The sequence below is a fragment of the Piliocolobus tephrosceles genome, chromosome 2 (genome assembly GCF_002776525.5).
Source record: "Piliocolobus tephrosceles isolate RC106 chromosome 2, ASM277652v3, whole genome shotgun sequence".
Taxonomy (NCBI): Eukaryota; Metazoa; Chordata; class Mammalia; order Primates; family Cercopithecidae; genus Piliocolobus; species Piliocolobus tephrosceles.
This window is the reverse complement of record NC_045435.1, coordinates 39,686,253-39,708,970: the sequence shown is the minus strand read 5'-3', so window position 1 is coordinate 39,708,970 and position 22,718 is coordinate 39,686,253. Positions and strand designations below refer to the sequence as shown.

Below are 22,718 nucleotides of genomic sequence, written 5' to 3'. Positions count from 1 at the left end.
AGCGAGTCCATGTGGTCTCAGGCTGGAAGATGCACTTGAACACCTGCCCAAACCTCACGGACGACACTGGATTCTAGGCCTCCTGGGCTTCTCCATTGTACTAGGAATGTAAAATCAAAAGCCAGAAAGAAAACTTCGGAAGTGGAATCTCCAACCCGGCTACTGGTTGGAAGTAAAGCGCACCTAGCAAAGGGCTGGTCCATGCCGCCTCAAGGGCTGATGGGAAGTGAATCCACCGTCAACCGCCCTGATTCAAAATGGCAGGATGCCGGAGCGATAGTGTTTAGGTGTGAAGATAGGGCCATTGAAGAAGGGAGAACGAAAGCACAATTGTTTTGATTCAACGTGGAGGCGGTGATTACAGGAGGGCGAAGAGCGAGAGACGACGCAACATGCAGCTGGCAGAGGCAGCGGGCCTGGCGAGGATGGTCACACTGAACTAATCCAAGATGGCGCCGAGGTTGTAACCGGGAGCGCGCAAGAGGCGGGAATTACCCTGATCCAAAATGGCAGTGGCAATTGAGGCAAGCCGAGGGACGGAAGCGCCAGGAGCGTCTTTGCCCTCAGCCAAGATGGCGGCTGCCGTGGACCCTGTCCCGGCTCCGCCCCGCGGCCCTGGCCCCGCCTCCCTCTCGTCCCTCCCTCCGCCCCCTCGCCTCGTATAGTCCGGCCGGAGCCGCTAGCGCTGCGAGAGCGGGCTTCGGGCACTTGACATGGCGGCAGCGGCGGCGACTGCAGCGGCGAAGGGGAATGGGGGCGGCGGTGGCAGGGCCGGGGCCGGGGACGCCAGCGGCACGCGGAAGAAGAAGGGCCCAGGGCCCCTGGCCACGGCGTACCTGGTTATCTACAATGTGGTGATGACAGCCGGGTGAGGTTGGGGCTCGGGGAGGCGGGGAGGCGGGGAGCCAGCGAGCCAGCGCGGTCGGGGAGGGAGCGCTGCGGCCAGCGGCGCGGCCCACCTCAGGCAGTGCGTCCCGGGCGGGCAGTGGCCGGGACCGGGCACCTGGGCGCTGAGGGCGGCCGAGCGCTGAATCGGCCCCGGTGGCTGCCCGCGAGCTCCCTCCTGCGCTGGGGGTCGAGCCAAGTTCCCAGGCACTGGGGCGCGGGGACGGCTGCCGGGCGCTGGCTCGCGAGGGCCGCGGGAGAAAAGGTGGGGCTGGCCACAGGTGCGGGGCCCGGGACGGCGGCCGGATGACCTGCCTCGCGAAGCCCATCCCGGGCGACCAGGCTCGGATGGTGAACGGCGCCAGCCTAGGTAGTGGAGGAGCTGTGGCTGCAGGGTGACCATTCATTTGGGCGGCTGTTTTCAAAATCTGGGCTGCGCTTTAATCCGAAAGGTATTGGGAAAGCGTTCAAAGTTTTTGGCCAGCGACATAAGCAGAGCTGAGCTTTAGATGAGTTCAGACTTTCAGGATGGGTTGGGGTGGAGAAGAAGCTGGGGAGTAGAAGGCAGAGTTACCGGGGAGGGGGAGAATAGACCCTCGAAACGGTTTTATCCATCTTCTGTCTCCCTCATTTCAGTCCATCCCTTATCCCGGCGGGTTTTTAGTTCAAGCTCTGCCACTAACTAGCTGTTTGACTTTGGATAAATCATCTTATTTCTCTAGCCTCCGTTTTTTCATCTGTAAAACTGAAGGGTTGGGCTGGGTAATGAAGGTTCCTTAAGCTCTGCAATTCTTTATCTCGTCATTTTGGTGAGGAGGGTCACAGGATCAGACAGTTATATATTTTTAAGTTATCTTCATTTGTAATTTTTAAAGAAGTCCTAACATAATATGAAAAATTTCAAACATACAGAAGAGTTGAAAGAATTGTATAGTGAATATCCGTTTTTATTTAGTTTTAAAGTGGGTGATACATTGGCAGGGTTCAAAATGCAAAACATAAGGGAATACAGTGAAAATCTTTCCTCCTACCTTTCCCTTCTACCCAGATCCCCTCCCTCGAGGCAGTTAATTTTGTGTATCCTTAAGATGCTGATGCAAGCAAATATGTTTATACATCCCCCTACCCATTTTTAAAATAAGACAAATGCCAATATATTAATATTTTTACAATTCAGCACCTTGCTTTTTTTTTTCAAAAAAAGAAAATATATCGTGGGAGGATCATATATGTATTGCTAGTATTAGAAATGGTAGGTGTTGAAACCTAGGCTCAGAGAAGTTGTGCCTTGCATGAGATCATAGAACTTGTTAGTAGAAGTTCCGGATCTAGAAATCATTTCTCTTGACTCACAGGTCAATGAAGAACTAGTACAGATACAAGCTTTATATCACATCAGTGGTCACATAGATTGATTTTTAAAAGAACATCCAGGAATCTCTCTGTGTGTATTAATATTTATATATGTAATTCTTGTTGTCTTAGCAAGGGCTGGTGAGGGCATTGGACTGGAGAGGGATTTTAACGTACATTGGTAAGAAGAAAGAAGTCTATTCCTGAGCAATGAACATAGAGAATGGGGTGGAGGGTAAGGAGTGGTGTCTTAAACCAGGAAAATAATTGGGATTGTGAGAGCAAAGTAAGCTTTTTTTTAAAGGCTGTTAATGGTTATACCAGTTACACCATTAAATAATTTCTTCTTTTACAAACTCTTATTTGATGTCCTTATATGATAGTTTTTGGAAATAGCATAGACCACACATACCCCATTGCCTAGTTGATACCTAGGTATACATCGATCTAAATCCTTCCAGGAGACATACCTTAACAAAAAGGTCCATTTGTTTTATTATGGAACTTAACAAAACATTATGTTTATTTTTTGAGGACAGTGGAACAAAAATATAACATTCACGGCTGTATGCTTAAGTGCTTTCCTGTTTTGTGATTTGTATTGATCTGGCTTTCATTTCTGAGTTGATTTGGGGAAATTTGGCTAAAAAACTTTTTTTTTTTTTTTTTTTTGACAAGAGCCCTTTATTCTTAATTTTAAAAGGATAGATTTTAAGGTATGGGTAATTGTTCCAGTGAGAAAATTATAAAAATAGTTTAAAGGATCTTCTTTCTACCCTGTAATTATTAAAAACCCTTTAACTGCACAGGCTGTTTAAAATTTTCCTTTAACTGTTTTTTTCTCGTCTTAGATTTTCTTGGCACCTAATTTAGTGGCACAAGGACCATTTTAGCTTATTCCTTTCCTTTTGGCCTTGTTCTCAATAGCAAAGTTGCCAAAAAAAATGAGCTCCAGATGGGTGAGGTGCCACTGTGCTTTCACTGAGCCCTCTTGGTAAGGTGCTATTGGTGTTGCAACATTTCAGTGCATTACAGCTTGGCATTTGAGAGCTATTGTCCATAAATCCAGATTACTGATGCTTGAGGTCACCTTTAGCACTGTCTTTTATTGCCACAGCTGTCTATTAACCTAAATCCTACTTTTTTTATTTTTATTTTTTCCTGATTGCTCTTTTCTCTTTTACTAGGTGGCTGGTTATAGCGGTTGGTCTGGTCCGAGCATACCTGGCTAAGGGTAGCTACCATAGCCTTTATTATTCAATTGAAAAGCCTTTGAAATTCTTTCAAACTGGAGCCTTATTGGAGGTAGGTCCTGAGATTTATTGTTGTTACTGATTTCCATTGATATAAAGAAAAACATACAACTAAATTATATTGAAGTAGCATACCTCCATTGGATTCGTGTTAAATTTTGAAATTTTGCCTCCTCACGTACTAAAGTGTTGATACCTAGGCTTTTTGATGTTCTAGATTGGGTAAAATCTCATTTAACTTATATTACCTTGAATATATTTTATATTCGACTTTGGAAAATCAACTGAAACAAGCTTGTATTAGGATTTTAAAAAATTCTAGGGACATCCTGAGGAAGCACTGGCAAAATCAGATGCTTTCAGGGTTTATGTAATAGAAATAGTGAAGTTGGTGGGTGTAGGATATTGGGAGTGATAGATAGAAGACATAATAGCGAGCCTGTCTAAAGGCATCCAAATTTTTAAAATTTAACAAAAATGTATTGATTTCCCTGCATTAAGGGCAATGTATATCCAGCCCTCTCTCTTGGGGTAAGTATAGATTAGCATTTTGGAATTGCAAGGGATAAAAACCCAATTCAAACTTTTAAGCAAAAAAGGAATTTTCTGGCCTCTGTAGTTGATACAGATACAGGATTAATTTACAAAGAAACTAGCTCAGGAATGAGAACCAAGGAGTTGACGCTGCCAGATTCTCTTGCTTTCTCTCATCTCTGCTTGTCTGTTTCTCTTTGAATGCTGGTCTTGGGCTCTCCACATGGTGGGAAACAGGGAGGGTGTTTATTTTTCTCAGCATTTGTGTCACACAGTTCCCAGGGAGGATTCTGGTTGGCCCTACTTAGACTGTGCCAGTGATGTGAGGTGCGTGATCAGCCAATCTTAGGACACATGCCCATTCTTCTGTCCAAGGGACTATAGACTTTGTTTATGGAAAAGAGGGATGGGGATAGCTTTGGGCACACAAAATCAATAGCCGCCATAGTTCATTATGGTGAAAAACCTTCAGATTGCAGGGAAGATCTGGTTCATTTTGCTTAACCTCCAGGCAAGACCATCTTGACATTTATACTTTACTGGCAACTTTTAAAACCTGAACTATTGAATGATACTTAAGAAAAAGTCATTTATCTCGCTGGGCATGGTGGCTCACGCCTGTAATCCCAGCACTTTGGGAGGCCGAGGCAGTCGGATCACGAGGTCAGGAGATTGACCATCCTGGCTAACATGGTGAAACCCCGTCTCTACTAAAAATACAAAACTTAGCAGGGTATGGTGGCACACGCATGTAGTCCCAGCTACTGGGGATTCTGAGGCAGGAGAATCGCTTGAACGGGGAGACAAAGGTTGCAGTGAGCCGAGATCACGCCACTTGTACTCCAGCCTAGGCGACAGAACCAGACTCTGTCTCAAAAAGAAAAAAAGAAAAAATCGTTTATCTCATGAAATGAAATGTGATACCTCTACCTTTCATTCTCATTTTTTTGTTTTCTTGAGACAAGGTCTTGCTCTGTCCCTCAGGCTGGAGTGCAGTGGTGCAGTCATGGCCATGGCTCACTGCAGCCTTGAACTCCTGGGATCAAGCAGTCCTCCCACCTCAGCTTCCAGAGTAGCTGGGCCCACAGGCGTGCATCACCATACATGGCTAATTTTTAAAACTTTGTAGAGACAGAGTCTCCCGGTGTTTTCCAGGCTGGTTTCAAACTCCTCGGCTCAAGCAGTCTTCCCATCTCAGCCTCCCAAAGCACTGGGATTACAGGCGTGAACCGCTGCACCCAGCCCACTCTCACTTTATTTACTTATTTTTTTTGAGAGAGGGTCACTCTGTCACCCAGGCTGAAGTGCAGTGGTGTGATCACTGCTCACTGAAACCTCGACTTCCCAGGCCCCAGCCAGCCTCCCACCTTATCCTTCCAAGTAGCTGGGACCACAGGCATGCACCACTGTGCCTGGCTCATTTGTATATTTTTGGTAGAGACGAGGTTTGGCTGTGTCACCCAGGTGGGATCCACTCTCACTTTCTAAATCAGAAAGTTATCCATTTTGCTTTTGTTTTTTTCTCTTAGAAGGCAGAGGAGTTTCTTTTTTTCTTTCTTTTCTTTTCTTTTTTTTTTCTTCGAGACAGGGCCTTACTCTGTTGCCCAGGCAGGAGTGCAGTGGTGGGATCTCAGCTCACTGCAACACAGAGGAATTTCAATAGTGTCCATACTTAGACATTTTAAGTAGGTGGTATGATGAAATGAGCTTCCAGCTGGAAGCCTGAGTACCTTTTTTATTTTAAGTATAATAGTTTTTCCAACTGATTCTAGAGATTTGGGCGAGTCTTTTCTCTCTTATCTACCTCCTTTTCATTTGTAAAATAATTAGGTTAAAGTAGATTTCTAAAGTCCCTTACTACCCTAACCATTTGAGTCTGAGGAAATTTTAACAAATCCTAATGTGAACCATTTTTTAAACTTAGAGGCTTGAACTTTTTTTGGAAGGGGACACTAGTAAATAAGTGGTACTTTCTATCTCAGAGCCTTGGCCAGTACAGTTCCCTCAAGCTACAGAGAAGCAAATTTTGAGTCAAGACCATCAGACTCCCAGTACTTGATATAGTAGGGGGTTGTCCCCATTTGGAATACTTCAATAATTTAAAGGGGTTTCTATCTCTTTAAGACATCATAATATTAGGGCTGAGCACAGTGGCTTATACTTATCATCCCAGCAGTCCCAGAGCTTTGGGAGGCCAAGGCAGCAGGATCACTTGAGGGCAAGAGTTCGAGACCAACTTGGGCAACATAGCAAGACCTCGTCTCTACAAAAAAAATTTTTTTTTTTTTAGCTGGGCTGGGTGGTGGGTACCTGTAGTCCCAGCTACTTGGGAGGCTGAAATGGGAGGCTTGAGCTTGAGCCCAGGAGTTTGAGGCTGCAGCGAACTATGGTTGCATCACTACAATCCAGCCTGGATGACAGAGTGAGACCTTGTCTCAAAAAAAAAAAACAAAAAAAACAACAACAGCAAAAAAACACTTGGTAATGTTAGAAGTATAATATTTAAAATTTAAGTATATCTTAGGGAAGGTAGGGACATTAAACAGTGTCATACTTTAAAATCCACCCAGGAACCAAGTCTTAGGCTTTGAAGGATTAGCCTGTTTATCCTTATAGAATTTTTAATAGGGATTTAGGAAAAGATCTTGGATTTTTGGTTTTATCTCTGTTATCCCCGCTAAGAACCAATTAAGTGACAAATCCTGGATTTGATTTTGGGAAAAAGTCTGCATAAGGAAGTGACGACTCCCAGGAACATGCAGGCAATTAACATTGCAAAGGTCAGTGATGGAAGTAATCCCTTGGATTGGGCGTTAGAGCAGGCTTGCTGAAACAACAGTTTCTGTGGTTGAGGAGCTTTTCATTGCCTACCCCATCTATGCTGTGTAATAATTAGATGTGTATGATATTGTTTAATTACACATAAGTTATCCCGATGGGAATTATTAGTGTTGACAGTATATCCTGTTTACAGGAGGAGAAAATGAATCCAGGGAAGGCAGCTACTCATTTATATCTCTTTATGCTAAATGTTGTTCTTTATTAGGTTCTGTGGGAGTTTACTTAAAAAGGAAATCGAAATTACTTGTTCTCCAATTTCAAATCTTCTTAGGAAAATAATAACACTTTGCTTTTTAAAAGCTATAAAAACATTTACCAAGCAAGTACAAAGGAGCATGTAGTAGTGAGGTACAAAAGGAAGCCTGGCTGAGTGCCATGGCTCACATCTGTAATCCCAGCACTTTGGGAGGCTGACATGGGGGGACCGCTTGAGGCCAGGAATTCAAGACCAACCTGGGAAACATAGCGAGATCCCATCTCTACAAAAAATTAAAAAATTAGCCAGGCATGGTAGCATACGCCTGTAGTCCCAGCTAATCAGAAGACTGAGGCCGGAGGATCACTTGTGCCCAGGAGTTCGAGGCTACAGTGAGCCATGATCGTGCCACTGCACTCCAGCCTGGGTAACAGAGCAAGACCCCATTTCCAAAAAAAAGAGTATATATAAATAAAATGCTACTCATGGATAAAATGTGGTCTATGGATATAAACATTCATAAAATTAATAAAAGCAAATGAATTACTGATATATGTTATGCCTGGATAAATCTTGAAAAAAATGCATGTGAAAGGAGGCAGATACAAAAAGTCACAAATAGTATGATATCATTTATATGAAATATCCAGAAAGGCAAATCCATAGCGACAGAAAGTAGAGGAATTATTAGGGGATGTGGGAGGAGAGAATGGGGAGTGACTGCTAATGATACAGGATTTCTTTTAAGGTGATGATATTGTTCTTGAAATAGTGGTGGTGGGTGCACAACTCTGTGACCATATTAAAAACCACTGGATTGTACAGTTTAAAATTGTGAATTTTGTGGCATGTGAATTATATGTCGGTTTTTAAAAAACAAGTTCCTCTGTAATGAGCTGTGGATGTTTTCTACTTTATTCATTTTTTGGAGTCCGTGATATTCATTGATAAGGCAGATGTTATCTTTGCGTATTTGTCAAGTATAGTTAGATTAAAAATTAGTAGATTGATGCAGTTATGGCAGTTTAAAATTGTGTCTGAGAGAATTTGGATTTCTCAATATCTTTGATTAACATAAAACTGTAATTATAGCAAAGACACTTTCAAATACTCATGATTGGATATACCTCTGTGATTGACAGTGAGATTTCAAATGGGTTAAAGATTGCTCTGCAAAGAGGTTAACGGTTGAGATTGATACAGACTATCTTCAACATATTTACATTGCTGTATATGTCATTTACCTACCATTGTGCATCTGAGACTGCCTGATGGACCACAGGAACTCCCTTTCCTTCCCATTCTCTTACAGATCTTTCTTCTACTTAAAACCCCTTATCTACAAAAATGAATTAACAACCCAATCTCATTTCTGATCGTGTCTTAGAATTGATCTAGGAGAGGGTCTGGAGAAGTGGTGAGAGACAGCAGACAGCTTTTATTAGTCTTTTAACCCCACCACCACTTTCTGAGCCCCATCTGTGTGTTCCAGTCTCACTCTTCAGACCTCACCTCACAATGCTCTTCAGATCCTTTAAGGAATAGGAAACTGATTTGGGGTATTTCTCTAAAATATATCAGAGTCTTAGGAACTTGCAGTGTCCTTAAGAAGAAAGATCCCTTCTTATCTCCCTGACAGTTTTTCTTTCTTTATGGCTCAAACACTAACTGATTTTTGCCATGTAGGTGTTGCGCTTCAGACTGCTTTTGTAAATTGGTTTGAGGACATAACCATTGTCTGTTGTATTTTTCCTTCTTGTGGAAACATTCTGATTTCCCAGTAATAATCTCAAAAAGGAACTTCTGAAAAGCAAGCTACATGCATATGTTAGGCTCCTTTTATTCTGGACCCATTTGGAGGAGAGACATCTCTAAAAGAGGCTTTTGAAAAGCTAGCAAGAGCAAGTCATAGTGGAGATATCTAACACAAATAGGAATGACAACAAATCCCAGAAAAGCAACTTCTCAAACAGTGTGAAAACCAGAGGAAAACGCTAACTTGATTAAAATTAATAAGTGTCACAACATTAGAAGGGAATAGGGAGCCGGAAGGAAACAGGAACCCACCCACACAGACCTCACTGCTTGGTGACTCAAGCAAATAGAAGCAAATTGATGTGGTATTCAAGAGGTGCAATAGCTAACATCTGTAGAAAGGAATGTGCTGAAATTAAAAAAAAAAAAAAAAAAAAAACTAAAAATATCAGTGGTGGCAATGTAGGGCAGGAAGGAGCCACAGTGCAAGGAATAGGTGATACTGAAGATTCAAAAAAGGCAGGAGTTTCCAATGGCATTCTCATATAAAATCAATTGCAGAACAGAAGTCATAGGGAAATTTTCACAGTTCACCATGTAAAAGAAACATTACAAAACATTATAACATAAAAACAATATGTATAGAACCAGTGTATCTAGAAAACCTGATAAAGGTGTATAAGCTTTCAAAAAGTAAGACTACCAGAAGAAGTAGAAAAGGTTGGAATATACAGCTTGTAAATAACCAGGGAGAAAGGTTACAGAAAACTTTGTTGAACTGAAAGACCACCTCACTATGGTTAGTGAGAGTTTGTGGTGTTCCACAACAAAAAAATTTCTTCCCTTCCTGAGTACTTAAACAATTTCCAGCATAAAAGAGCAGATTTTAAAATGTAATAGTTAAAAACAACTTGGGACCTTAAACCTGAAAGAAGAAAAAATCCCTGTGAAGCTAGTAGGAAACGTTGGGTTCCTGGATAACAGACCATGCAATTTCCTACAGTTGGAAACGTTTTGAAAACACTTAGAAAAACTAATGGAACTTTGAAAGCACCTTATCAAAGAGTATTTAACTTTTTTTTTTTTTTTGAGATGGAGTCTCGCTCTGTCGCCCGGGCTGGAGTGCAGTGGCCGGATCTCAGCTCACTGCAAGCTCCGCCTCCCGGGTTTACGCCATTCTCCTGCCTCAGCCTCCCGAGTAGCTGGGACTACAGGCGCCCGCCACCTGCCCGGCTAGTTTTTTGTATTTTTAGTAGAGACGGGGTTTCACCGTGTTAGCCAGGATGGTCTCGATCTCCTGACCTCGTGATCCACCCGTCTCGGCCTCCCAAAGTGCTGGGATTACAGGCTTGAGCCACCACGCCCGGCCGAGTATTTAACTTTAATCAGAGTAGTTAGCTGTTATCAAAGAATAACTGTTATATAAATAAATGAAATTAACCAAGTTTTCAAACTAGCACTGTCAAATAGGACTTTCTGCAGTGATAATGTTGGAACGCTGTCCAAAACAGTAGCCACTAGTCACTTAAAATGTGGCTAGTAGGTCTGAGAAACTGAGTTTTAAATTTTATTTACTTTTGGTCGGGAGTGGTGGCTGACACCTGTAGTCCCAGCACTTTGGAAGGCCAAGGTGGGAGGATTGCTTCAGGCCAAGAGTTCAAGACCAGCTTGGGCAATATAGCAAGACCTCATCTCTGCAAAAAATTTCAAAAATTAGCCAGATACAGTGGCGCACATTAGTCCTAGCTACTCGGGAGGCTAAGACAGGAGAATCGCTTGAGCCCAGGAGTTTCAGGCTGAAGTAAGTTACGGTCACTGTACCGCACTCCAGTCTAGGGGACAGAGAAAGACCCTGTTTTACAAAAAAATAAAAATGAAAATTCTTTACTCTTTTTTTAAGTTTAAATAGGCACATATGGCTAGTGGCCACTGCACAGCATAAGCCTTTAGACCACAGTACAGATTGCAGTGTGATCACGTGGAATCCCATAAGATATTTCAGATTTTACCAGGATAGAATGAAGTGGGAAGGAGGACAAACATAACAGTGTACATTTTGTATCACTCCAGAGTTTATAAATTTTTAAATCGATAATAACAAGAATAGTTATATGCTGATGTTTTCAGATTAGGAAAATCAATAGGGACAATTGCAGATACTGAAAAAGGCATGGAAGGGTATATATCAAAGTGTTACTTAGAGCTTACCTCTGGAGGGGCGTGGTATTTTGGGGCGGGGGGGGAGTAAAAGATTACCACTTTTAATATACTTCAGTATGTATTTATCACTTACATGAAACGTATAATTTTTAAAAATAAAATTCTATATTATATGTAATTGAAAACAAGATGAATGAGGAAAATAAGATTTTGAAGTTTTTTGAAAAAGGAAAACAATAAGCAGCTTAGTTTATTTTTTGATTTTAGGAGAAATAGAGTTTTACATCTACAAATCCTGTTAATTTTTTTAATGACAGAATAATAATAAACCTATAGCATAATAGAGTATAGCAAACATGCATCATTTTTTATGTTTATGCACATGGACTGATTAAATTTATCAAGATAAAAAGATGAAATGATGGTTACTGGTTAAAAACTAAAGTTTAACAATCTGTTGCTTATGAGGCTAACTTTTAAGTTTACTAAGGGACAAACCAGCTTGCCATGACCGAGTGTCAAGAAAAGCAGGACTACCCAGTTACAGCATAAGATAAAGTTGATTTCAGAGCAGAAGCTGAAAAGAACCTTAGTTCACAATTTGTCAGTAGCAAGAACATGGGAGACACATGTTGGTGAAATCATATCATGAATGAATGATTATCTGAACAGAGAAACAAAATATGTAAAAAGCTGGCAGAAATGCTATAGAAGTTAAGAAATAGAATTGTTCTTAAGAGATGCCACAGCATATGTAAAAACACTAGAGACAAGAAATTCGGGTATGAAGACTTGGTTTTGCCATTAATTAGCCCTGTGACCTTGATCTTAACCTCTCTCGCCCTCAATTCATTATGTGCAGTGAATACACTGGATTAGATGACCTTACATTTTTCCCCACTTTTAAGTTCTGTGAGACTTCAACATTTCACTATCAGAATATGAAAATTAAGCACATAATGAATTAGTAAATTATAGGGCTGGAGATAGCAAGAAAAGTGAAATTAAGTGACAAAGGAAAAATAATGGTAATTGAGGAATCTTTTTACCTATTTCCTCAAAAGTTGGATGTAAAAGGATTTTGAAAACATGTTTGGAGTCTGAGGGAGCCCAATGAATAACCAACACCCCTTTGCTTATTTATGTTCTGAACATTGAGCAATAACTCAAAGGAGGTACATAAGGATCCTAAAAATCACCTTTATTAGTGATAAAGGCTGAGGACATGCTTTAGTGTGCCAGTCAAATGGGTTTGCTAACTGAACTCGACAGTTAGACTCACCACTCACCCTGTCCTGAGCAGCAGCAGGCAGGCTGTCTTAGAAGAAACCATGAGAACTTAAGTTCTCTGTGGAACCTCTCGGGTGGAGCTGTATTGAGCACACCCCATTTATTCTTCCCAGATTTACCCTCAAATGAGTCATCCTTTCCAGAGGTAAGGTAATTAAAGGAGACCAGTACTATGTGGTAGAAATCCATCCTCATAGAAACCAGAAGAGAGGCGAAAAGTGAGTTTTCCGTCAGTAATAAGTAATATATATTCATTGTAGAAAAAACTCAGATGCAGAAGAAAATGCATAGCAGTCATAATCTAAAGATAACCACTATTAACATTTTGGTGTCTATCCTTGAAGACTATTTATTATTATTATTGGTAAGTTTTAAGCAAGAATGAAATCATATATGTGTAGAATACGATAATTCCTAAAACAAATCAAATACAGGTAAATGTAACTCAAATTGATTATGGACTTCTGCGCAGTAAATAAAACGAGTGTAGTGGACATGTCTGTGGAGCTGCCCAGCTCAGCGTGCCCTCTCTGGAATTTGTCTGGTTCTCAAGGCTGGACCCTTAGCAGCTACATCTCTATTCCCTGACTCTGCATGTTAGGCCATAGCTGGCTGATCCAGGGGTGCATAACTGACCCAAAGTGGGCTAGTCAGGTTTTTTTTTTTCCTCCCAAGAATTTGGAATTTTGAATTGAAAGACAGAGATGGGGAATCACTATAGCTGAATCACATTAAGTCTGTGGACTGCAGCTGAGGTCTTGAAAGCTGCTTGGGTTTCTATTCCTTTTGAGACTTGTTAAACTTTTGGGGGCTTTGTTGTTATTGTTTTACCTTGGATTAAAAATGAAATTGAACAGAATTGTTGGTAACCTACAAAAATAATTCCCCTAGTTCAAATTTTAGAAACTTTGAAAAGATGTTTCCAAGTAACCTATTGTGCAAATGGCATTTTGACATTGAGGTTAAATTTTAAAACTAAAATCAGTTTATTGCCAATGGAAATGGAAAGGACGCAAGAGGAGAGAGGAGTTTATGGTGCATGTTTTCTTTTCTTTTTTTGAGACAGGGTCTTGCTCCGTTGCCCAGGATGGAGTGTAGTGGCATGATTGTAGCTCATTGCAGCCTCAGCCTCAACCTCTTGGGCTCAAGCGATCCTCCTGCCTCAGCCTTCCAAATAGCTAGGACTACAGGCACATGCCACCATGCCTAGCTAGTTTTAAATATTTTTTGTAGAAATGGGGTCTCACTATGTTGCACAGGCTGATCTTGAACTCCTGACCTCAAGTGATCCTCCTGCTTTGGCCTCCCAAAGTGTTGAGATTACAGGCACGAGCCACTGTGGCTGGTCCAACATGTATTTTCAAGGGAGATTTTGAATATGGCAGGTCATCTTAAAATTTTTTTTGATGAAATGTGCTTATTCTTGTCCAGTGATTCTTAGTGGACCTCAACAAAGCAGTGCCAGCACTTCACTTCACCACTTCAGGGTGCATTTTGGAAAACTGTGAGGGTATTTCAGTTGCCACAATGACTGGAGATACTACTGGCTAGATGTCCTATGATATGTGAGACAGTCCAACTTCAAGAAGATTTGTTCTGCATCCTCCTTGGCTTCTACATACCTCCCCAGGCCAACCCCTCTACAAATATAAATGGACAATTTTTTAGTACATATTAATACTGAAAAATCTTCAGGAGAAATTAAAAAGCTTATTAAGTTAGAAGAAGGTTGTGGTCTTAGTTTTTTGTTGCTGCATAACAAAAATACCACAAATCTAGCGGCTGAAAACAACACTCATCTATTAGCTCACGGTTCTCTAAGTCAGAAGCTGGGCTTGACTGGGTTCTTTGCTCGGGGGTCTCATAAGAGTGAAATCAAGGTGTCAGCCAGGCTGGATGATTTCTTATCTGGAGGCTCCAGGGGAAGAATCTGCATTCAAGCTCATCCAGGTTATTGGCTGAATCTAGTTGTAGGTGTGAGGTCTGCATTTCCTTGCTAGCTGTCAGCAGGAGGTCACTCCTCACTCCTAGAGGCTGCTCTCCAGGCCTTGTACATGACCCCCCTGCAGCTTCAAAGCCAGAGTGTCCTGCTGAATCCCTCTTGTTCTTTGAATATCTTTGACTTCCCCTTCTGTCACCAGCCAGAGGAAAGTGCTTTTAAAGGGCTCATCTGGTTGGTCAGGTCCACCCACATAATATCTCTATCTTCAAGTCACTTGACTTGAGACTTTAATTATGCTTGCAAAGTCCTTACACGGCAGTACCTAGATTAGTGTTTGATTGAATAGCCAAGGAACAGTAATTGTGGGGGATCGCCTTAAGAATGCTGCCCTACCACCATCATTGGTATGAAGCAAGAAGCTTAAGTGAAATGAAGGTATTGTCTCAAAATAATTAAGTAATTTATTCTCTCTGCACATTCTGTTCTGTAAGCATTACAGCATTTCTAGTTTGCATATTTAGTTGAAAAGGATTTCAGCACAGTAGTGAAAATCATTGAAAATCAGTTTTGAGATTCCTGTTTAGACTTCAATTATTAACTTATTAGAGACACATGAAATGCAGGGATTTCATTGGATTTCTTTAATATAGACTAATATTTCATATTATGAAATAATAATTATATTATGTCTATTATATAGACACAGCCTGTGTCTGTGTGTAATGGTATGAAATCTAGGTTGTGAAATGTAAATTTTATTTTGGGATAGCTTGTCTTCTGTTTTGTCCTAAAAGTATCCTCTGTTACACAGCGGCTTTATTGCCTCTTGCATTACAGTTTTTTAACATCTAATTCCTCTTCTGTTCCTTATTGCACCATTTAAAGAATATATTTTCAAGGTCTTTTTACAGACTGATTATATGTACACTGATTATATGTCTCAATAGGATTTCAAGGCAGAAGGATGGATTTTCTGTGATACTGTCTTCCGACCCTATCCCATGACATAACCTAGGAGATTATTTAGATTATTTTGACACTTTATAAATAAATAAGACCTAGCTGATTTGAAATAGTATTGTACTCCTTCAATTTCTCTACTTTGACTTTTACTTACTTTAGCATATTATTCCAACTTTGTGTAAGGTTACTTCTTTATTTCTATTGTTATCTTAATACTCTTTTTTCCAAGTATGAGTCTGTACCTCTACCTCTGCCGTTTTATTTTCCTATACTTGCCCACAGTGGTTTCTGTTACTCTTATTTTTAAATCCAAACTTATTTATCATAACTTACTATGTACATCTGACTGCATCATTATGTCCCCATTTACAAGTTGAAATACATATTTTGACAAATAAATTACTTTTTCTTTCTTCTTTGCATATCAATTGGGACATTGTATTTATTTGCTTTTGAAAATTTTGTATAGATAGGTCATTTTATCTATGAATTTCTTTTCAGAATGGTAGAGGAGGTGTTATAAAAATATGTGTGATTAAAAAGGGGAGAGTGCATCAGGACTGAGATCTACTGCTCTGTCATGCAAAGAAGATGTGCTAGCCATTCATTGCTGTGTGTCCTCTCCTGCAGTGTCCTGTTGCTAATCAGCAACCTGGATGTCTTTTTTTTTTTTTTGAGACAGAATCTTGCTCTGTCGCCCATGCTGGAGTGCAGTGGCACGATCTCAGCTCCCTGCAACCTCTGTCTCCTGGGTTCAAGCGATTCTCCTGCCTCAGCCTCCTGAATAGCTGAGACTACAGACATGTGCCACTATGCCCAGCTAATTTTTTGTATTTTTAGTAAAGATGGGGTTTCACCATGTTGGCCAGGCTGGTCTCAAACTCCTGACCTCAGGTCATCCGCCCCACTCAGCCTACCAAAGTGCTGGGATTGTAGGCGTGAGCCATCATGCCCAGCCAGTCTGGGCGTCTTGCTGCATACATGGATAGACTAGGTTTTCTGGGCCGGGTGCAGTGGCTCATGCCTGTAATCCCAGCACTTTGGGAGGCCACGGCTGGTGGATCACTTGAGCCCAGGAGTTCAAGACCACCCTGGGCAACATGGCAAAAGCCTGTCTATACAAAAAATACAAAAATTAGCCACGCGTGGTGGCAATTGCCTGTAGTCCCAGCTACTCAGGAGGCTGAGGTGGGAGGATTGCTTGAGTCCGAGGAAGTTGAGGTTGCAGGGAACTGTAAGTGCACCACTGCACTCTGCCTGGGTGATAGAACAAGATCCTGTGTCCAGAATAAAAGAGCAGGTTTTCTGTCTAGGCACTGTCATCTGTCTTCTTGTTTCAAAGAATGTTTTTCATTCCTCATTTTGATCTAGATCTTTTAGTTTTCCTCAACTTTGCAGCAGGAGGTGTAGCTTATCATATTTATACTTTAGTATTTACTTAACAGTGTTTTCTATTGAAAAAGACTGTAAGATTTGCAATGTGGTAATTATTTTGTTCTCCTGGCAGTTCAGCAACATTGTGCAGCTTGGTTTGGTTTTTTAATCCAATCTCCCCACTTCCCTCCCCCCAAAATTGAGTGAAATAGTTTTTGAGCACAGAGTCTTATCAGGCTCAGGCATGTTTTAGATAAGCTAAGTCTTGTCAAGTTCTGACTCTGTAGGTCTCATAACTAATGCACAATGAAATAATGTGGTACAATAGAAATAAAACCTAAGTTCTTGGTCCTGACCGTCATTTACTGCCCTGGGCAAGTTGTGTGGCTTCTCTGAGCCTTGGTTTTCTTGTCTGCAAGTAAAGATTTTCTGTCCTGCCTATCTGCCAGGTAATTATTAGGATCAAACAATATAAAGACTGCTAGAGAAATGTAAAAATTCTGAAATGCCCTACAATAGCTGTTAGGTTATATCATCTAGAAAAGCTTTGGTCATTAAATCAATTTTATAAGTGGCTTCAAATTACTTTTTTGCCACCACCACCACCAGAGTTAAAACACTGCTATATAAAGGATGAGTTGGAAGGGGATTTAGAAGGACCTAATTTGCCAGTTCGATGGCCATTGAGATGGAGTGGAGATGGCAGTCTCACTCAAGGCACTGGAAATAAAAATGGAGAAGACAGAGCCCAGAATCATCAGCAGGACTTAGAAACTAGTTGTACTTGAGGATGAGGGGAAGGAAGGACTGTTGAACCCCAAAGACCGGGAGGTTGGTTATCAAGAGGCATAATAGGCGTGATGGAAGGAAAGCATGTGCTTCCCACTGAGGCTGTATTTGAGTCTCTGCTGTGACTCCCAGATGGAGCTGTCCAGAGGCAGCTTGGCATGTAGGGCCCAGATCCCCAGGAGACAGGATTGGATTGGACCATGGAGCCCCTCTGCAGTGAGATCATTGAATGAGGCAAGATGGGAGTTGAGGGTGGAACTTAGTAGAATGAATGTCTGCATTGAAGGGCCTGCAAGGCAAGAAGAGCCAACAATGGCTCTTCTTACCCCGTGTTCCAGAGTCTGTGGCCATTCTGTTCTATAGCGTATGGAACATGGAGATGCTGTACACTTATTGCTCTTACAAGTTTGTGCATTTTAAAAGAGCCCTTGGTGTCTGATAAACCACTGAGTGGGAAGAGTAAATCTTCCTCAGAAAATCCTTCAAAGATGCACAAACTAAAAATGAACAAACAAACAAAACTGAGCAAGAATTTACATTTTGTTAAATAGCCTGTAACCAAGTTTAAAAATGGAATGTTCGTTTTTCATATTTAATACTGCTGGCAGATGCTGCTCTATTCTTACTGAAACATCAGTTTATACTAAAGAAAACTTTAATACTATTGATTCTTACTAATTCTCCTCTTTTTTTCCCCTTTTTTCCTCTAGATTTTACATTGTGCTGTAGGTAAGTATGGATTTCCCCCCTACTATGTACAGTGAATTCTGCTTGTTTAAAAAGTCATAGATGATAGGCTTGATTGATTTCTATTGAATATTGAGAAAACGAAATGATTTAGTCATCATATATGGTATTGCTAAAATTAGAGTGGCTTTCAGTTTCTGAAATCCTAGGTACTATTTAGATGTTACGACTGAACACTTCATTAAAGGTCACGGCTATTTTGTTCTGTTAATTTAAAACGGGTGTCTCCCACCTTCTCAGTGCAAGGGTAATAGAAACATTAGCATGTTTATGAAAATGTGGCTGGAATTCTGGTGCTGGGCTGTGTTGAAAAGTCCTTTCTGTTATCACTTAAATGGTATCATTCTCTCTCCTTATCTTTCAAATGGGAGTATTGCCCACCTCCTAGGTGAATATTACATGTATGTGAGAGGGATTAGAAAAGTACTAAGTATAAAGAGTTATACAAATGTAGGGGATTTTTACTAAAAGCGAATACAGTATGTTTTCTTTTTCTTTTTGTGGGGAGGGGCGAGTCATCAAATTTTGCTGTGGAATAGAGGCATAACATCTAGTTTGGGGTGGCTCGACCCTTCTAATTGAATAAAAACCAGTTTTGTAAAAGTTGATAGATCCCATAGAGCAAGCCCATAGTGATTGCTGTGGACTCCAGGTACGTCTGTCAAAGGGAGGATTTGAAGTTAATACTTACTCAGAAGCACTGAAGGTCTGAAAATTTGAGAACTGCAAATCTACACCGTTATGGCCCATCAATTTAATCCACAACTAAAGTGGGTAGTTGCTATATTCAGGGAAACTTACAGTTCAGATGGGCACACAGGTAGAGAACACCAAACTGTCCACTGTGGGTCTAGCAGAGGTCACTGTGGTATCTGGCTCTATTACCTTCTTTTTTTGTTGTTGTTTTAGGGACAGGGTCCCAGGCTGGAGTGCATTGGTGCGATCATAGCTCAGCCTCCCAAGTAGCTGGGATTACAGGCGTGCACCACCATGCCTGGCTAATTTTTGTATTTTTAGTAGAGATGGGATTTTACGATGTTGGCCAGCCTGGTCTTAAACTCCTGGCCTCAAGTGATCCACCTACCTTGGCCTCCCAAAGTGCTGGGATTACAGGCATGAGTCACCACCCCTGGCCAAGAACCTTATTATAAAGAATTGCACCTTGGGCTGAGTGTGGTGGCTGATGCCTGTAATACCAGCACCTTGGGAGGCTGAGGCAGGAGGATCATTTGAGGCCAGAAGTTTGAGACCAGCCTGGGCAACACAGGCAGACCCCATCTCTACAAAAAATAAAAAACGAGCCAGGTGTGGTGTTGCATGCCTGTGGTCCCAGCTACTCAGGAGGCTGAGGTGGGAGGATGGCTTGAGCCCAGGAGGTTGAGGCTTCAGTGATCCATGATCACACCATTGCATTTTAGCCTGGGCAACAGAATGAGTCTCTGTTTAAAAAATTAAAAAAAAAAAAAAAAAAAAATTTAAAAGAATTGCACCTCTGCTGGTTTCTCACTTCTTACCTGAGATTATGGGTAGAGCGTCCAGGGACCCCCTCAAATGATGTGCAAAATTTTGTATGTATATTTCTATGTTTATTTGGAGGGGCAGGTAGGGAGAGAATGCATAGCTTCAATTAGATTCTCTGAGAAGTTTGTGATTCCCAAAAGGCTAAGAAATGCTGCTTTGGAACCTTTGAATGGTAGATTTGAAAGCGGCTTGGGGGCTTATCTGTCCCGTGGTCTGCTTTCCCAGGAAGACTAGTGACTGGCCCAGGTCGTATAGTTGGTAAATAGGGGAGCTCATTTGGAGACGGGTCAGTCTGACACCTGCGTGATTTCATTTTATGATGAATGGGTTTTAACTTTTGTGCAGTCTTGCACACATTTCCTTTTTAGCCCTTTATAATTTTCAAATGAAAAATTTTTCCTTTCATAAATGGTTAAATAAATCTTAAGCACAACCTAGCAGACGGGGGGATGTATTTGGCCAGAGAGAGTTCTGGAACCTCTCAGGCCTTCTCCACATGACTGAACCCTGCCTCGTTCTTCCTCAACTCTCTTAACCTTCAGCTGTCTCTGTATAAAGCTCTCAGATGTATCTTTTCCAAGTGTCTTAGCCGGTTCTGGCTGCTGTAACAAAATACCACAAGTTGGGTAGCTTATAAATAACAAACATTTATTTTTCACAGTTCTGGGGGCTGGGAATTCCAAGATCAAGGTGGTGCTGACAGATTCCCTGTCTGGTGAGGGCCTGTTCCTCGTAGACAGTAGCTTCTTACTGTGTCCTTGCGTGGTGAAAGGAGCAAGTGAGCTCCCTTGGGCCTTTTATAAGGGCGATAACCCCATTCATGAGATCCCTTGTAACCTAATCGCCTCCTGAAGACCCCACCACTTAATACTATTGCACTGGGCATTAGGTTTCAACATAGGAGTTTCGGAGGCACACAGACATTCAGGGTACAGCACCGAGCATGTGTACTATGATTTTTAGTTAATGTTAGTTTTATTTTAATAACCCAAATCCCTTTATCTGTCTTAAAATGTACCCTTATGTCTTTATAAAATTTCTCTACCCCTGGAAATACAGTTTCTGACAAGTATATTTTTTCATTCACACCAAGAAAATTATCGAATGCCTAGCATGTGTGCATACCAGATGCTGTTGGGCAGTGGGAGTAGAGAGGTGAGTGTACTCAGACTTAGGTCCAGGAAACCCACAGTCAGATGGGCGTCCCCTAAGTTCCTCTGGTATAGTGCGTCCTGAGGACTGGTATGCACATCACACTCTGCTCAGAGGGTTGGCAGGTTTGCTTCCCCCTCAGACTCTGAGCTCCTCGAGGGCAGATTCTGTTTAATTAAGCTCTGCATCCCCGGGGCCCAGCGGCAGGATCCTTCTTACATCCTCAAAGACCTTGTTCTGTCTGTGCATCTCTCGCTCCTGCCTCACCACCCTGTGCTATCTGCCTTTTCCTTCTCAGTGCACAAAATGCTCAGAGTGCTGTGTCTTAAAAATCTTTTAACCTGACCAATGACCCTGTATTTCCCTTATACTACTATATAACTGTTCTCCATCCCTTTTCCCAGATTTATGGTAGACTCTTTCTACTTCCTCATGCCCATCGATGCCTGAACCCTGCAGTCGAGCATCTGTTCCCCTTGTTCTGCAAAAAATCACCCTCTGGTCTCAAGTCAGCAACAATTTCTACTGGATTCTGAGTACACTGTTGGAAGTTCTTGGACTTAGCTACATGGGGCACCGCTGATGACTCCTCCTGGAGATCCTGCTCCTTCAGCCTTCATTGTACTGAGCCCCCCTGGTATACCTTGTCCTCTGTGGTCCTTTTCGTTCTTTGGGTGCTTTTCTTTCTTTCCTTGTCCCTTAATCGTGAGTGTTTCTGGAGTTCTGTCCTAGCTCATTGCCTTTCTGACTGAACATACCCTCTGGGGGTGATCTCTTCTCATGGCATGAGATATGTAGACTTCCAATTCCAAACCACACCTGCATCCCAAACACCAGCCCTGTCCACTGATTTCCTGGACATCTGTTCCTGGGTGCACACAGGCACCTCCTCAGCATGACCCACACTCCCAGACTCGTTCTGCCTCCCTATTCTGTTTGTCAGGGCTGCCGCCGGCCACCAGCCGTTCAGTCATTCATCCTAGAAGAGAGCTGGTCGATGGTGTCTCCTCCTCTCTCACTGGCATTCCTGTAGCCAGGCCAGGCAGTCATCAAGTTTTGTCAGTTCAATTTCCTAAAATGTCTTTCAGGTTGTCTTGTTTCTTCATCCCTACTTGGGACCTCAGTATGTCTCATCTGGATTCCCGTGTATCTTCCTGAACTTTTGGGCTTATAGCAATAATAATAATAATAATAATAAGCCACCATTTCTTGAATACTTACTGTATTCCAGTGCTTTACATTCATTATCTCATTTATTTCCCATTTTCCAGCTGAGACTGAGGCTTAGAAGGTTTCCTGTCATTGTTCTTACCACAAATAAATGTGTGAGGTGATGCATATGTTAATTAGCTTGATTTAGTCATTCCACAGTATATTCATATTTCATAACATCACGTTGTACAGCATAAGTGTGTGTGTGTGTGTGTGTGTGTGTGTGTCAATTTAAAAAAGAAATGCATCATGCCTTGCCAAAGGTCACACAGCACTAAGCCGTAGCCCAGGAGTTGAACCTATGGGTATGTGGCTCCAAGTCCATGTTCCACACTGCTCTTGTGAGTTTAGTTATAGTACCATTCTGAGCATGTCATTTGCCTACTTAAAACCTTTTGCTGGCTTAAATTTCTTCATGATCTGGGCCCTGCCCACCTCTCCAGTCTTTCCAGTGCCCACTCCCTGCCGCCCACTCCATGCTTGTCTGCACTGTGCCCAGGCTCTGCTCTCTGCCTGGAATGAGCAGCCCAGCCCCTTCAGCTGGCCGGCTCTGTGCATCTCTTCCAGTAAACTTCCCTACCACCCACAGCCAGAGGAGGGACCCTTCCTCACTCTTCCGTAATGCCTTGTACCTCACTCGGTATTATACCTTCCACATTGTATTATGTGTGGTCTGGCACTGCACCCATATCACCACCAGTACTGCTGAACATTTTTTAGAGCGAGAGCTGTTTCTTATTGATCTCTGTAT

The 22,718-nt window shown here is 41.9% G+C and overlaps 1 protein-coding gene across 1 annotated transcript in view; it reads left to right on the top strand.

Moving 5' to 3' along the window:
* The first annotated feature begins 555 nt into the window (after positions 1–555).
* Positions 556–22,718, top strand: part of HACD2 (3-hydroxyacyl-CoA dehydratase 2) — a 94,825-nt gene continuing 72,662 nt past the window's right edge. The window contains exons 1-3 of the mRNA XM_023214885.3: positions 556–868; positions 3,426–3,543; positions 18,046–18,064. Coding sequence (XP_023070653.1) covers positions 714–868; positions 3,426–3,543; positions 18,046–18,064 — 292 coding nt within the window. The 5' untranslated portion in view covers positions 556–713. The remainder of the gene's footprint in view (positions 869–3,425; positions 3,544–18,045; positions 18,065–22,718) is intronic.